We start from the raw sequence: 16548 nt of genomic DNA, 5'->3' as shown, positions 1-16548 counted from the left end.
ACATATGCAAGCTCAGCTTGGCCTCTGACAGCAGATTCTCTCTCCAAGAACAAACAGGTCAGGCATGTTGAAAGCCAACACCTTGGCAGGAGGCCCCATACACCTTAGATGGTCAGGTTCAGCCAGCATGAGAAAGGCAAACCGCTGCCCAGAGAACATAGGTTTGGATCCTGGTGGAACTCAAAGACCGTTCTTAAAAGAACATTGACGAATCTGAAAAACACTCTTTAGTATCTTCTAGGCTAAGATCTGAATGCTTGAATTTACAGACTCTAAGCCTGAGGCTGCACTACTGAGGTTAAATAATATGAAGACCTTGTGTGGACCCAAACCACCAATGCATCAATGTCTACATCCTGAATGTCCTTGAGTGGTCGGTATAGGTGTGTACATGGAAACAGATGGGAATCTGAATCCACACATCAGAAGGAGACATGTTGTGAAAGTGTCTCAGTAGTGCAGCTTTAGGCGTTTAAAGGGGTTATCTGGGAATTAATATTGATGATCTATCCTCGGTACACCCAGGACCCCCACGATCAGCTGTTAGAAGAGGTCGGGTGCTCCAAGGGTGGCGCGGCTTCTTATTAATCCATGTGACATCACCGTACATCGGTCACATGGCCTAGGCGCAGCTCTGCCCCATTCGAGTCAATGTTGTTGAGTGGAATACCAAGCACGGCCGCTATGCAATGTGCCGCACTGTGCTTGGTAAGCGCCTGGGAGGCCAGATCGATCACCAGATCTCCAGTGAGCTCCTAAGCTTCCCAAAACCCCTGCCGATGTAATATTGATGACCGGGTAACCCCTTTAAGTTCACGTGAGATCTCGGGCCTAGAATTAAAAACTGTTTTAATGGTACCATGAAAGAACGTTTTATAATTGTCCTCTTCATCGGATGGACCAAGAAATACAGACAGAAGTGTCTGGTAGCCTGGAACAATCGATTATCTAGACTAGGCATGCTCAACCTGCGGCCCTCCAGATGTTGCAAAACTACAACTCTCAGCATTCCCGGACAGCCTACAGCAGGGCATGGTGGGAGTTGTAGTTTTACAACAGCTGGAGGACCGCATGTTGGGCATCTAGACATTTCAAATGGAATTTTTCACTGTGTAAAATCCCAGTATATTTCGATCAATCAGTAGGTGTGTGGTCCTGTAACCCCAGTGAGTGGTGAAGAGCTGGCATGGGCCGATCACAGTGGTCACACTGCAGGTAGTAATGTGCGTGAAGACTTTAGGATCCTTGTGTTATAGGTTTGAGACTTGAACCCTCTTCTTCTGAGACACAAGGACCTATGTTCTTCGCTTGCATCCTGTGAGGCACCTGCTTTATCTATCCTGGATGCCAACAATCAGTTTCCGCCTCGCAGACCTTCTTATCGCTTCCTGTGCCGGTGTTACTCAAGGTGCTTCCACCTCCCTATGAAGGAAGACCCCGTCAGCTCCTGTCTCCAGATCTGCCCAGCAGCTTCATCTCTGCACATAAAAAATAAACTAAACCAGCAAAAAGAAAGGTGCTAATTAATGAAGCAGTGTAGCAGAGCAGGTACCGCTAGCGTCCTGACACAGAACCTACGTGTTACTGACACAGAAATGTGATATCCTTGAGGAGAAGAATAGAACGTCTCCTGTTTAAAGGCGAGGGCTCGACCGTCAGCCCTCTATGTAATACATCAGAAGATTAAAGGATTCGCACTCCACATGCCGGTGTCGATTTCCAGCCGGTGCAGAATTATCCCTTTTGAGTGTCCAAATGAAATCATTACTAGGATTCGTAGGAATCGTTAGTAGAGTCACATCCAGATTTATGGACGTACATACAGAGCCAATCAGCTGGCTGTAAAGCGGAGCGGCAGGAGGGATGTGCAGTTGCCCCATCTGTAAGCTTGCCCGTAGAAACGTAGACCCCACAAAAAGATCGGCAGCCATCGAAACGTTTTGTATATGGGAAATATCATGGTACGGCAACAGCTGGAAGGTCCGGGTGCCCAATGCCCATGTGAGGGTTTCTAGACTACCACCAACATATGACCCGACCCTTGGTATCGACACTGATAGTATTCAAAAATGTTGTTCTGCTGCTTCACTTTTTTACAAAAAATTACTTTGTCGCGAAGAGCCAAATTTCTTTGTGAGTAGTGGGTGCGATTGTGCTGCCCCCCGTCATTGTACACCTCAGATGCTGCAGTATCTGACCGTAATAAGAGTGTACATTTAAAAAAAAAAATTCATCATACATTTTCTGGTGATGGGCCGCCAGTCGCCATCTTGATTGAAGACCTAGCATGAAATCGTGCGCGGCCCGTGATGACGTCATCACGTCAGCCGGCATAGTAACATCATACTTCACCGCACACAGGATTTCGTGCGAGATCTTCAATCAAGATGCTGGCGGCTGGCCCGTTGTATGCAAATAGATGAGGTATGTATTTTTACACAATTTCAGGTAAAGTCGATTAGCTACCACAAAGCACTTGGAAATTCGGCTTCACGGCAAGTTTAATTTTGTGGACTTTAATTTGCTGCACACTAGAGCAACATTAGAGTCTTCCAATATTACCAGTGCCAGGACGACCCGCGTGGTTTCGTCACCTCAGATGTAGCTGCTGAAAGAATATATGTCTTCACACAACTCTCTTCTGTGTGCCAACACCTGAAGGGAATGCCAATTTATTAAAGGGGTCTTTTATTCTGCCGCCGATAGCCATATACCTTAGATAGCTTTCATCCAAGGGCTCCTTCCACAGACAACTATGCCTCCTGACACGTGAGATCCACCTCACCCGGACCGTCTTTCCCTCAACATCTACTATCGGGGAACTGTCGGGACACCCCATACTCCTCATCCAATCCGGCCAACACTGACCGTTCTTCCGATGTTCATCTAATGTGTATGACCACCTCTAGGACCATCCATCCGTTTGTGGCAGGTGTCAGGGCTGATCACTGGGACACCCATCGGTGGCTGCAGCTCAGCCCTATTGATAGACGATATTTTTTCTACAATTCTAGCTCTTCGGCTTCAAAAAGTTAGTTTTTCTGGTACGGAAACTACAGAACGTGAATATTTTCTTAGAATTGTCTCCAGGTTTTCGCCTCAGATTCCTTTTCTCCATGTTTGAGTTATGCGAGGACCCGCCAAGACGTAAACTTGCCAACTCATCCTCGTTCAAGAGAGGAGCTAATAACTCTGAAATTCAGGACGCACGTGCACTCTTCTGTGAATAAAGAAGCATTTGAGCCCCGGACTCCGGACTGCACTGTCGGAATGATGAACGGGGTGATCGATAAAGCAACAGGTGCCAAGTGTGTGGGCAGGCGCTCCATATGGCTGCATTTTGGAGGATATCCGATGTCTCTGGGCTGCCTTTCTTTATCATTAAGAAGCCAATGATTACAGTCCCCCCGGATTAACGTGTTTTTCTACTCTTTTACAGCTCCGCTGCGCGCCGGCTCGCTTCTTTGTCCGCTGTTTTTTCTCCCCCTTCTTTTTTGTCAGGGTTCTCAGATAACCCTTTTGCGGTCCAGATGTAGCAAGTTATTTATTAAAGCTCCTTTAAGACTGCAGAGTTCTGAAATTCACGTAATGTCCAAATCCCTCTGCTGCGCCATCCGATGTAACATTTTTTTTTTTTTTGAGGAACAGAAGGAGAGAAAAATTCCCCCTTTCCCAACGGCCTCGCTTTTCTCTGGTGCGAAACCTTCAGAGAGTTTTCGGTTGCGAGCAGCGATTGATGTAAATTACCTTCTCTGCTCTTTTCATGTGGTCACCATTGTGGATTCTCTGAGAATTGGCCAATTACAGGATTAGAATGCAAAGCAACCCTTGGCGCAGTCACAATAGTGGCCATTTTAGTTTTTTTTGTTTTCTTTTTTAACTTGAACCTTCCCGAAAAAGATTATTTTACATCTCGCCGCCGTCTCGAGAACCTGAAACCTATTTTATCCTACCGAAAGAAGAAGAAAAACGTCCTTATTACTGTTATTATTCCATTTATATACGGGTAGTTTTCCTTTTTATGTATAATTTTAATTTTTATACTTTTTACAATTTTCTGTTCATCCTCATGTTAACGGTACAGACACACGTGTGCATTACATGTTCACAGTGAAATGCATGTGGGAAATGTACAGCAGGGCCTGTTCCTCGTCCGTTGTAATTTTGGCACGGTAGATTGACTCTGAGCCATTACATTATTGAAAGCGATACAGATGTATGGGGTAAAAGAATGTGAAAATAGCATCGTGCTGGTATGTGAACCCCGCCTGATACAAAAAACCCAAAATATGTCACCGCACATAACAGTGCGAACATCCCGAACACAGGCAGGGATATGTAATAGATACTATATAATTTTTTACTTTTGCTACTTGTTCCTGAGAATTTTAATCTACGGAGATATATATATATATATATATATATATATATATAAATAATAATATATATTATATGATGATCACAGATCGGCACTGCTGTTTGAAGTCGCGGTGCACGAGTCTATGGGATGGCGTCCCATTTATATATATATATATATATATATATATATATATATATATATATATTTTATATATTTAGTAATTTTTTACCTACCAGTTCCTTTTTCCATTTCTGCTGAGGAGTAGTTTAGCTATGAAATATTAAATTATTTATATAATACAAAAATAATATACAATAACATAAATAAAAAGATAAAGTATACAAGCATTTTAATAAAATAAAGATAAATGTTATAAAATAAATAATACTAATAAAATGTGCTGAAATGCAGTACTGTATAGAATAAAGTAAAATAAAGAATAGTAATAAAATGTAATAAATGTTTGATAGTATAGAATAAAATAAATAATACTACTAATAAAATATAATAAAGGTATATTAGTACAGAATAAAATAGAATACTACTAATAAAATATAATAAAAGTATAATAGTACAGAATAGAATACTACTAATAAAATATAATAGAGATATAATACCATTGCATAAAATAAAGAATACTAATAATGAAATAGTAATATAAGTATAACCGTATTGAATAAAATATAATAATAGTATAGAATAGAATCAATAATAAAATATAATAAAAGATAGAATAGTATAGAATAAAATAGAATAATGTAATAGCATAGAACAGAATCAATAATAATAAAATATAATTAGATGTAATAGTGTAGAAAAAAAATAAAGAATACTAGTAAAATATAATAAAACCTAGTAGAATAGAATCAAATCAATAATAAAATATAGTAAAAATAAAACAAAGAATAATAATAATCTATAATAAAAACCTATTATAATAAAATAATAAAAATATAGTAAAAAATAAAAAAAAGTACTAATGTGAAATAACGGTGTCCTGATGGTTCTCCAAAATTGCATCATCGGGGTGAGAGCATACAGACAGCACTGATGAGGCCAAAAACCATGGCGACATTTGAAATTGTTTGCTGAATGGCCAAATAAATTTGCTGGAAGATGGCTGAAACTTTTTCACCACAAAAACTTGCGCGCCCTCCTGGCACGTAGTTGTGCCAGTTGAAGACCTGATTTCTAGTAACATCGTGCAGCCCAACCAGCCGTTGAGGTTTTTGGCCACATCGCCACCCTTACCTCCCCTTCTTTTCACCTCGTCGGATCTGATCACCCATACAGGTTATGATCGAGGGTGGACAGGACCAGGAGAATCGTGGCTGGGATTTATTATAGTGGCAGTGTGTGTAGTCTATGGAGGCGGCGGGGTATTATTATATTATTTAGATATAAACAGATTGTATCATCCTGATAAATAATATTTATATATAAATAACTCATTTTATGTTTTTTTAGATATAGCAGTGTAACTTCAGTAATATTTGATCTTCTCCGGTTGAGGTCTGTGAAGTGTTACGGACTGAGCGGCCTGTTCTCCGTGTATATCGGTGCCCTGCGTGTCCCCCCCTCCCCAGCGGTCAGCAACCTCCTGTCATGTTTAGTAAACTTCTCCTCGCTCCGGTCCTTGTGGTTCTGTTTGTTTTCAGTGACATTTCGGGGTCAGAGGGGACATACCGGGGTCATGTCACCAGCCAGGAGAAATGGCAGCACCTGACGACACCCACCCACGTAGTCCTTGTAGCCCCTCACTGTGTGTTTCTTGTAGGTAGAGAGGACGACGTTTATTAGAGATAGTCTGTCTCAAATATCATTGCTGCATATTTTTATGTAGGGCTTAACCCTTTCTTTTTTTTGTGTCGTCGTCCACAGGCAGAAATCCATCTTGTTAGGTGCCAGGCGGGTGATTTACCCCCAGTAGTCAGCAGCAGGATGTGCCTCATCTTCCATGCAGCAGATTCAGGTGGCTTCCCTGTAGGAATGCCACGAGGTGACCGGATAGTTGATGAGGTTTTCTCCTCTCTGTGCACTTGTTGGTACTTTTAGGGATAAGAAATTGCGATTTCTGCAGCGTGGGGGATCAATATATTGGTTTTCATATGAAAAAAAAGGATCAGCTCGTCTCGGTACATGAACGGTGCTCGAACACAGGGCTGGTCGCCCGGTACCACAAGGCATAAGTTGGTTCAGTGCTCGTTAAAAAACCTACTGCTATGACTAAGTGTGTTCTCACCTGAAACGCGTGAGTGTTTTTCATTTTTCTTTTTTTGTCATGTTCTGAGAATTACTAAAGCTTTTTGAGTTTTTTAACGACTGCTGAACCAATTTCAATCCTCCTTGCTACTGGTTTTCATCACAGAGGTTCATTCTGGGTATTAATGGAGGCACCGGCTCATGGACATTTATCTCCTGATAGGTAACTCCTAATTGTTCAAAGTACAGTCTTCACTTTAAAGAGAACAAACAGCATTAAACACTACAGAGCAGTATTGTATGTTGTGAAAACTGGGCTCTAGTGATCGGGAAGAACAGTTAAGGATCAAAGGGCAGCGCGGCTTTCAAGATGTGAGGACTAAAGGGAAAAGAAAACCACAGGTTCACTGCAAAAGCTTGTGATCATGTACGCAGCTGAGCGGGACAGCAGAATAGTGAAACACAGCTCTGGAGTATAATACAGGATGTAACTCAGGATCAGTACAGGATACTGTAATGTAATGTATGTACATAGTGACTGCACCAGCAGAATAGTGAGTGCAGCTCTGGAGTATAATACAGGATGTAACTCAGGATCAGTACAGGATACTGTAATGTAATGTATGTACATAGTGACTGCACCAGCAGAATAGTGAGTGCAGCTCTGGAGTATAATACAGGATGTAACTCAGGATCAGTACAGGATAAGTAATGTATGTACACAGTGACTGCACCAGCAGAATAGTGAGTGCAGCTCTGGAGTATAATACAGGATGTAACTCGGGATCAGTACAGGATAAGTAATGTAATGTATGTACACAGTGACTGCACCAGCAGAATAGTGAGTGCAGCTCTGGAGTATAATACAGGATGTAACTCAGGATCAGTACAGGATAAGTAATGTAATGTATGTACACAGTGACTGCACCAGCAGAATAGTGAGTGCAGCTCTGGAGTATAATACAGGATGTAACTCAGGATGAGTACAGGATAAGTAATGTAATGTATGTACACAGTGACTGCACCAGCAGAATAGTGAGTGCAGCTCTGGAGTATAATACAGGATGTAACTCAGGATCAGTACAGGATAAGTAATGTATGTACACAGTGACTGCACCAGCAGAATAGTGAGTGCAGCTCTGGAGTATAATACAGGATGTAACTCAGGATCAGTACAGGATAAGTAATGTAATGTATGTACCCAGTGACTGCACCAGCAGAATAGTGAGTGCAGCTCTGGAGTATAATACAGGGTGTAACTCAGGATCAGTACAGGATAAGTAATGTAATGTATGTACACAGTGACTGCACCAGCAGAATAGTGAGTGCAGCTCTGGAGTATAATACAGGATGTGACTCAGGATAAGTACAGGATAAGTAATGTAATGTATGTACACAGTGACTCCACCAGCAGAATAGTGAGTGCAGCTCTGGAGTATAATACAGGATGTAACTCGGGATCAGTACAGGATAAGTAATGTAATGTATGTACACAGTGACTGCACCAGCAGAATAGTGAGTGCAGCTCTGGAGTATAATACAGGATGTAACTCAGGATCAGTACAGGATAAGTAATGTAATGTATGTACACAGTGACTGCACCAGCAGAATAGTGAGTGCAGCTCTGGGGTATAATACAGGATGTGACTCAGGATCAGTACAGGATAAGTAATGTATGTACCCAGTGACTGCACCAGCAGAATAGTGAGTGCAGCTCTGGAGTATAATACAGGGTGTAACTCGGGATCAGTACAGGATAAGTAATGTAATGTATGTACACAGTGACTTCACCAGCAGAATAGTGAGTGCAGCTCTGCAGTATAATACAGGATGTAACTCAGGATCAGTACAGGATTCAGATTCATTTTTATAAAATATAAATCAGTTCTACATTTCACTTCAAGACTTGGACATTTGGTTTTGATGCAGAACTGATTCTCAAATCTTTAATCGGAGAAAACGACTGTGTTCTCATCTAAATTGAGAAGCTGAAAACCCATCCCGAGACAGAAAGAGTGAGGACATGTGAGGGCTCCTGCCTCGTGCAGCACAGGTGGCTGTCCAGTCCGCTGCTGGACTCCTCAGAGCAGAGCTCTTTTTTTCAGTACGTTTCTTACTGGTTTAGATGTTATGTCTGAGGCGTTGAGGAGTAGGATGTTTGGCAGGGGTCACATACTTATATCATGTCACTCCTCTTGAGGTATCGCAGCCTTATCTCCATCCACTTGAAGTATGATATGGAGTAACACCCTCCAGCTCTGGCTCTGCTTTTGAACTTTTTGGTTCCCATCTCTCCGCTATCTGTGTGTTGAAGGTATTGCTGTGGACAGGTCATTGGACTGACAGCATGGTGAGTGTGAGGGGAAACACGGAGTGCCCTCCGAGGGACACTGTTTATAAAGTCCATAAACAAACACTTAGAGAGGACTCCGGCCTAACCTCTCACCCCGTAACCAAAGAAGGGGGGTGTGCCCCGTTACACTGTGTCCTATGAGAGGGAACCTCTCACCCTATAACCATGGCTGAGACCTGGTGTCTGCCTATAACCAAAGGAGAGGGGTGTGCCCCTGCTGTTGTGTCCTACAATAGGAAACCTTTAACCCCATAGCCATAGCAGAGACCAGATACTCCCCTGTTATATTGTGTCCTACAAGAGGGAACCTCTCACCCTTTAAACATGGCTGAGACCGAGTGTACTATTGTAATACTGTGTCTTACCAAAGGGAACCTCTCTCCCCATAACCATGGCAGAGACCGGGTGTACCCCTGTTATACTGTGTCTTACCAAAGGGAATCTCTGACCCCATAACCATGGCAGAGACTGGATGTACCCCCGTTATATTGTGTCCTACAAGAGGGAACCTCTCATTCTATAAACATGGCTGAGACCGGGTGTACTCCTGTAATACTGTGTCTTACAAGAGGGAACCTCTCACCCTATAACCATGGCAGAGACCGGTTGTACCCCCGTTATATTGTGTCCTACAAGAGGGAACCTCTCATTCTATAACCATGGCAGAGACTGGATGTATCCCCGTTATACTGTGTCTTACAAGAGGAAACTTCTCACTCTATAATCATGGCAGAGACTGGATGTACCCCTGTTATACTGTGTCTTACCAAAGGGAACCTCTCACCCCATAACCATGGCAGAGACTGGATGTACCCCCGTTACTAGGGTTGTCCCGATACCGATACTAGTATCGGTATCGGGACCGATTCCAAGTTTTCTCGGCGGTACTCAGCCGCCGATACCCCGCCCCGATACATAAATAGAATACTATGGGCGTAACTATGGGCGGGGCCCCGCCGCTCACCGAAGTATTTATAAACGTGAATCCTTATCCTGTTGTTAAGTTGAACTAACGCTGCCCTCTCCCATGTCCCCCCTGTATCCCCACAGCACTTACTTAAGCTTCCATAGCAGGCAGAGCGGACGGCAGCAGTAACGTCACTCACTGACGTAGAGCGCCTGCTCCGCCCCCTTTATGAGTGAAGCAGGCGGAGCAGGCGCGCGACGTCAGTGAGTGACGTTACTGGTGCCGTCCGCTCTGCCTGCTATGGAAGCTTAAGTAAGTGCTGTGGGGATACAGGGGGATACAGGGGAACATGGGAGAGGGCAGCGTTAGTTCAACTTAACAACAGGATAAGGATTCACGTTTATAAATACTTCGGTGAGCGGCGGGGCCCGGTGTATTGGGGGACACTGTTATGAGGGGGATCTGTGGATGACATATAGCAGTGTCAGCCACAGATCCTCCCCATAACAGTTCCATCCACAGATCCCCTATAACAGCACCATCCACAGATCCCCCACCAAATAACAATGCCATCCTCAGATCCCCCCACCCCATAACAATGCCATCCACAGATATCCCACCCCATAGCAGTACCATCCACAGATCCCCCATAACAGTGCCATCCACAGATCCCCCATAACAGTGCCATCCACAGATCCCCCATAACAGTGCCATCCACAGATCCCCCATAACAGTGCCATCCACAGATCCCCCATAACAGTGCCATCCACAGATCCCCATAACAGTGCCATCCACAGATCCCCATAACAGTGCCATCCACAGATCCCCCATAACAGCACCATCCACAGATCCCCATAACAGCGCCATCCACAGATCCCCCATAACAGTGCCATCCACAGATCCCCCATAACAGTGCCATCCACAGATCCCCCATAACAGTGCCATCCACAGATCCCCCATAACAGTGCCATCCACAGATCCCCATAACAGTGCCATCCACAGATCCCCCACATGACAGTGCGTCATCCACAGATCCACAGATCCCCCAAAACGGTCACATGACATTTAAAAAAAGTATCGGTATTCGGTATCGGTGACTACTTGAAAAAAAGTATCGGTACTTGTACTCGGTCCTAAAAAAGTGGTATCGGGACAACCCTACCCGTTACACTGTTTCCTACAAGAGGGAACCTCTCACCCTATAACCATGGCAGAGACCGGGTGTAGCCCCGTTATACTGTGTCTTACAAAAGGGAACCTCTCATCCCATAACCATTGCAGACACTTGGTTTACCCCCGTTATATTGTGTCCTACAAGAAGGAACCTCTCACCCTATAACCATGGCTGAGACCGGGTGTATCCCCGTTATACTGTGTCTTACAAGAGGGAACCTCTCGCCCCATAACCATGGCTGAGACCGGGTGTATCCCCGTTATACTGTGTCTTACAAAAGGTAACCTCTCACCCCATAACCATGGCAGACACTGGGTTTACCCCCGTTATATAGTGTCCTACAAGAGGGAACCTCTCACCCTATAACCATGGCAGACACTGGGTTTACCCCCGTTATATAGTGTCCTACAAGAGGGAACCTCTCACCCTATAACCATGGCTGAGACCGGGTGTATCCCCGTTATACTGTTTCTTACAAGAAGGAACCTTTAACCCCATAACCATGGCAGTGGCCACGTACTCCCCTGTTATATTGAGTCCGTGGGCCGGACCATTGACCCCGGCTCATTCAACATCATTTATGCCAGGAACTAGTGTAAATAATGACTGAAAGTTACAGCAGCTGCCATAGATTTCAGTTTGGCGCACGGACTGCCAGAGGAGACATAAATGACATACAGTCCCATCAGGACCGGCGAGCATAGCAGTGAGTGAAGCAAAGTAGTTCTACTCGTTGTGTAGACTCAGAAGGTATTTTTCCTTTCTGTCTCCCCCAGAAGGGAATTGCACTTAAGACGTCTTTACAGTCTGCATTAGTGAGTCAGTGATCTGATGATCCAGGTATAGATCAGTCACGTTCAGGTAATTAGGGAACGCGGAGTTAATATACGGTTACTCGTGCATGTGGTGTGACCCCGGTTCGTTGTTTCCATCCCCTACAATCAGCATTATGAACGGACGTGCGCAGATTGCTGTTCTTAGCGGATCGCCAAGCCTCTCAGTTCCAGGAGGGAAACCCCCAATTAACACTTGCATCTGGTGTTAATTATCGCCGGCACGCCCTATTAACTAGTCCTGTGTGTGGCTTCTCGGTTCCTTCCTGGTTCAGTATAATGGAGCCGGTTTCTCTCGCATCTCCTGCTCTTCTTCGAGGCAGCTGCAGTGAGATCTGTAGACTGGGGCGGGCAGGCGAGGCCGCGCTCCGGGACCTATCACCTCGGTGTAAATAAGCGCCATTCTGGAGACGGAAGTGTCACATTAGAGAGGTTAATTAGACCTGTGACACTCTGATAGGGAGCATAGGTACCAATCAATGGCCCTTCTTCTCTCGGCCAGACAAATCCAATATGTGCTCGTTCCCAATTAACAAGATTCCATCAGAGGAGAAGAGGCGGCTCGTAACGCGACTTCTTTATCTTAATAGCATCCAGTGTCTGACACCAGCTCTGATTACTTTACGAGAATCAACGTCGAACCCAAAGGCGAGACAGTTCTCTCTCGTAGACATACGCTGCTCCTCAGAGAAGTCGGAGCTTCCCTGTGGATGGATGTAGGGCTGTCAGTCACTTCCAGAGCTAGATGTTCAAGAATATCCGTAGTGTCTGGTAGAGAAATAGGTTGATGGTTGAACAACCATTGAAGGAATGATCGCCTTGTCACCAAAGGAGCTCACAATGTCTTTGGCGTGTGGAAGGAAACCCATGCAAACATAGGGAGAACATACAAGCTCCATGCAGATGTTGTCCTTGGTCACATTTAAACCCAAGACCCTCCGAGCTGCAAGGCACCAGAGCGAACCACTGAGCCACCTGCAACATGGTGCATATTGGCCGTTACGTGACGATGACCTCATTCCGGGAGTTTTCTTTCTTTCGTGGACAAAAGACCTTTATTAAAGGGGTTGACGAACCTCAAAAGTAAAGTTAATCAGGGGCAGGAAAGTGTGTAAAATAAAAAAGACACTCCTCTAGTCACCGATGCTCCGTTTCAGCACCAAGGCTTTCATCCCTGCTCCGTCTGTTCCACTGTGGAACGCAAGTTTGATGTCACGTGCACAAACAGAACATGGTACCTTATGGTCCACGGGGGAGCAGCGGTGACTACTAGATGAATGTGTTTCTTCTTTTACCAGCCCTAATAAAATTTTGCTTTTGGGGTCAGACAACCCTTTTTAAGGACCAAAAAACAAACAAATTAAATTTTTTTGTTCTGGTGGAAATCGTCCATTTTTCTCCCTTTTTGAGAAAATAAGTCCCCTCTTACCTGATTGTTGTCTTTCGTCTCCCCTGGTTACCGCCACCTCTCGCCTGTCGAATCCTGTGGCCGCGCTTCCACAGAAGACTGAAGATTTTCTCCCGGCCGGGCCGCGCGTGCGCCATGAAGACTTCTTCCTGGCCAGTATAGTACAGAGCCGCGAACGCACACGCCGGCTCTGTACTATACAGGCCAGGAATAAGTCACCATGGCGCATGCGCGGCGGCGTGCGCGATCAGGACATTGGGAGAAGACGTCAATCAAGCTGCCTGAGCCCGCCCAGCCGAATCCAGGAAGTGAACGTCGCGCTCGCCGCAGGTAAGTATGAAAACTGTTGATGGGAATACCCCTTTAAGGAGAGGCCTGAATATGAATCCCCTGATATACGTCGTAATAAAGAGCAGCGGCTCTGTTACCACTGCAGAGTACAGGCCTCTGATGAGGGCAGCCTGTATTCTGACTATGGAATAGCAGTGGAAGGTGGTCTTAAAGGGGTTGTCTTATCTTAGACATTGGTGACATATCGGTAGGCTATGCCAACCAGGGTCACATAAGTGGGGACCCGCCCCTATCTCCAGAACGGGCCACCTGAAGTGAGCAGAGAGCAGACACGCATGCGCGGTCCCCCTCTATTTATTTCTATGGGGGGTGACAAAAATGGGCTAGTGCTGCCTCTGCTATCTCCGGCAGCCCCATAGAAGTGAATGGAGCGGCGGCCATGTTTGCGCGGTGTGCTCTCTTTTCATAGTACTCGCTCTGCTATTTTCGGAACTCCCATAGAAAGGACAGCACACCGCGCATGCTCCGTCCTGTTCTGGAGAAAAGTGTAGGTCCTAGAGGTGGGACCCACACCTATCCTAGCAATATGCCACCCATGCCTCAGATGAGACAACCCCTTTAAGGATGATACAATAGAGATGTCGCCTGTTGTACGCACGATCAGTTCAGTGTTAGGAAATACTATATCCCAGTTCCAAACCCGCGCAGAGAACAGCGGCGCCATAGGAGCCATAAAAATGGATGGAAAAGGGCAGATGTGATACATCGCATTGTATATGGTGGTTTTGATGATACAATGTAGCCCTGTATTCGGCCCCGGGCCCCAGCCATCATCAGGGGCAGCAGGCGTCCCGTACTGTAAGAAATGTGCAGCCAGCATGGGCATGAATCCTGCTTAATGACGAGCCGGCCTTACTTAACCCTTTGATGTGGCGTTTGCGGTGTAATTAGTGCTTTGTGTGTCTCTTTTATGTCACCGAATTCATGCAGAATGCAGCCCTTTCATTAGGAAGAGGGTGTAATGAGGGCAGCGGAGCTGTGAACACGCGCGGGATGGCGGTGTGTGGCCGCGGGGTTCAAAGCAGAACCGTGTGCCTTCATATAGTGACATAGGGGGCGACTGAAGCGCGGCCCCCTGTACAGGTTCAGGATCAGAATACGCCTCTGCAGGTTAATGTGTGTCCCCCACATCTGCCCCTTGTATAGTCTATGGATGTACCCCCATAGGACGTTTCCCAGAGAGACACATTGGGCTTCAGTTATCAAACCTGGCCCTTAAAGGGGATGTCCAGTTTAGTGATCCCATAACAATAGGCTGAATGTGTCCCATGGCACAAAACCTAAGGGAAACTTGGCAACAAGTGTTTAGTTTCCCAGCAGCGCCTCCGCAGGTGGAATAAAGTATTGCAGTTACTACTGAAATCACAGACAGGCGTGCTGGGTCCCCCAAAGCATGGGATGTTTTGCAACCTCTCGTCCAGGGTCTAGTCAGAAGTCACTATTGGGGTAAGTGGAAATGGGATTTGAAAACTGGACCCCTTTTAGGGGCTTTTGTAGTAAATGAATGGACTTTAGCAACACTTGTGTGCATTTATTGAAAGATGACTTTACCTAGCAGCACAGAGTATTTAAGGGTGCACATCTGCCAGTCTTGATCTGACCTCTGATGAGATGATGATGTTCTAGAGGCCGGGGCTGAATGTGACAGGGAGGAAATGGAGAAAAATAGACTGAGAGGAATGTAGTGGGAGGAGTAGGGTTCCTAGCAGCACAGAGTATTTCAGGAGAAGATTGTGCTGATCTTGTGGGAGGTCACAGACTGAGATTACATAGTGGAAGGAGCAGCGTCCCCAGCAGCACAGAGTATTTGAGGAGAGAAGTTCACTGACCTTGTGAGAGGCCACAGACAGAGGAACACAGTAGTAGGAGCAGGATCGTCAGCAGCACAGAGTATTTCAGGAGAGGAGTGTGCTGGTCTTATGGAGGTCACAGACTGAGAGTTACAGGGTCTCCCAGCAGCACAGAGTATCTGAGGACCAAAGACCACCTATTGCAGAAGAGCGTCTTAAGAGGGTGCAAGACTGGAACATGGGCTAAGAATTGCCACGTGGCACTACCCCCAGTGACGTTACTTTACAAATAAGATACTGCCTTTATTTTCAAAGTTTTGCTTGTTGCCCTTGGAAACAGACAACGGCTTAGCTTCAGCATGTTGTCGGACACATGTCCAGGGTGTATGGCGGCACACAGAGACACTTGGGATCCCCCAAGGAGCGAGTATGGCAGTCTAGGGTTCCTGCCGATGCAGGTTGTGTTGCCTCGGTAATATGCAGCGTGCCTACGAGATCAGTGGTCGTGCCGCCTCCAGCCCTGACGGATGAGCATTTCACAATGGTCGCCCCTCACCTGCCCATAGCTGATCATAAAGTAGGACATGGCTGCTCAGGGCCTGCATTAACCCCCGGCGGTGCCGCCTTTCATCAGGGCCCTTGTTCTCCATGTTTGTGTCACCTCTTCTTCATGTTGTCAGGTTCAGCCGCCCGCGGTGTGTAGGATTAAGCGGCGTCATTGGGAGGCAATGCAGCGTGCGACCGCCGCACTGGGACGTGTTGATGGGACGGGCCTTGCAGTTTATTTTGTCTCTTTGTGTCCCGTGCACCTGTGAAATTTATTGTGCAAACATTTTCCAAGGTGAAATTGTCCTGAAGAATAGTCACGTGACCCCTGACGGTGGCGCCGCGTGAAGCGGTAAGAATCTGGTTTGGCAGCGATCTCGTACGTCACTCACCTCCTCATTGTCTCTTTCACTTGCAGTTTTTCGAGGTGCCGTTTGATTCGAACATGAACAGGACAAAGAGCCGCCCCCTGGTGCGAGGACAGATCAGGTAAGAGGCGAAATACGACGCCCGACGCACTGTGCGTCCTCATTTGCAAACACCATGAGAGAGGCTGCAGCTGGAGCGGAGAGAATAGTTGTGTCCGACACAGTCCTAGAGTCACGGGGTGCTGAGGCCGGCCAT

General features: G+C 45.8%; 1 protein-coding gene across 1 annotated transcript in view; it reads left to right on the top strand.

Annotated features, from left to right (window-relative positions):
- The window catches only part of LOC121003659 (protoheme IX farnesyltransferase, mitochondrial), a 77024-nt gene that overhangs the window by 43380 nt on the left and 17096 nt on the right, over nt 1-16548 (top strand). The window contains exon 5 of the mRNA XM_040435521.1: nt 16343-16413. Coding sequence (XP_040291455.1) covers nt 16343-16413 — 71 coding nt within the window. The remainder of the gene's footprint in view (nt 1-16342; nt 16414-16548) is intronic.

This window comes from Bufo bufo, chromosome 6 (assembly GCF_905171765.1).
Source record: "Bufo bufo chromosome 6, aBufBuf1.1, whole genome shotgun sequence".
NCBI lineage: Eukaryota > Metazoa > Chordata > Amphibia > Anura > Bufonidae > Bufo > Bufo bufo.
This window is presented reverse-complemented; position numbering and strand designations above follow the sequence as displayed.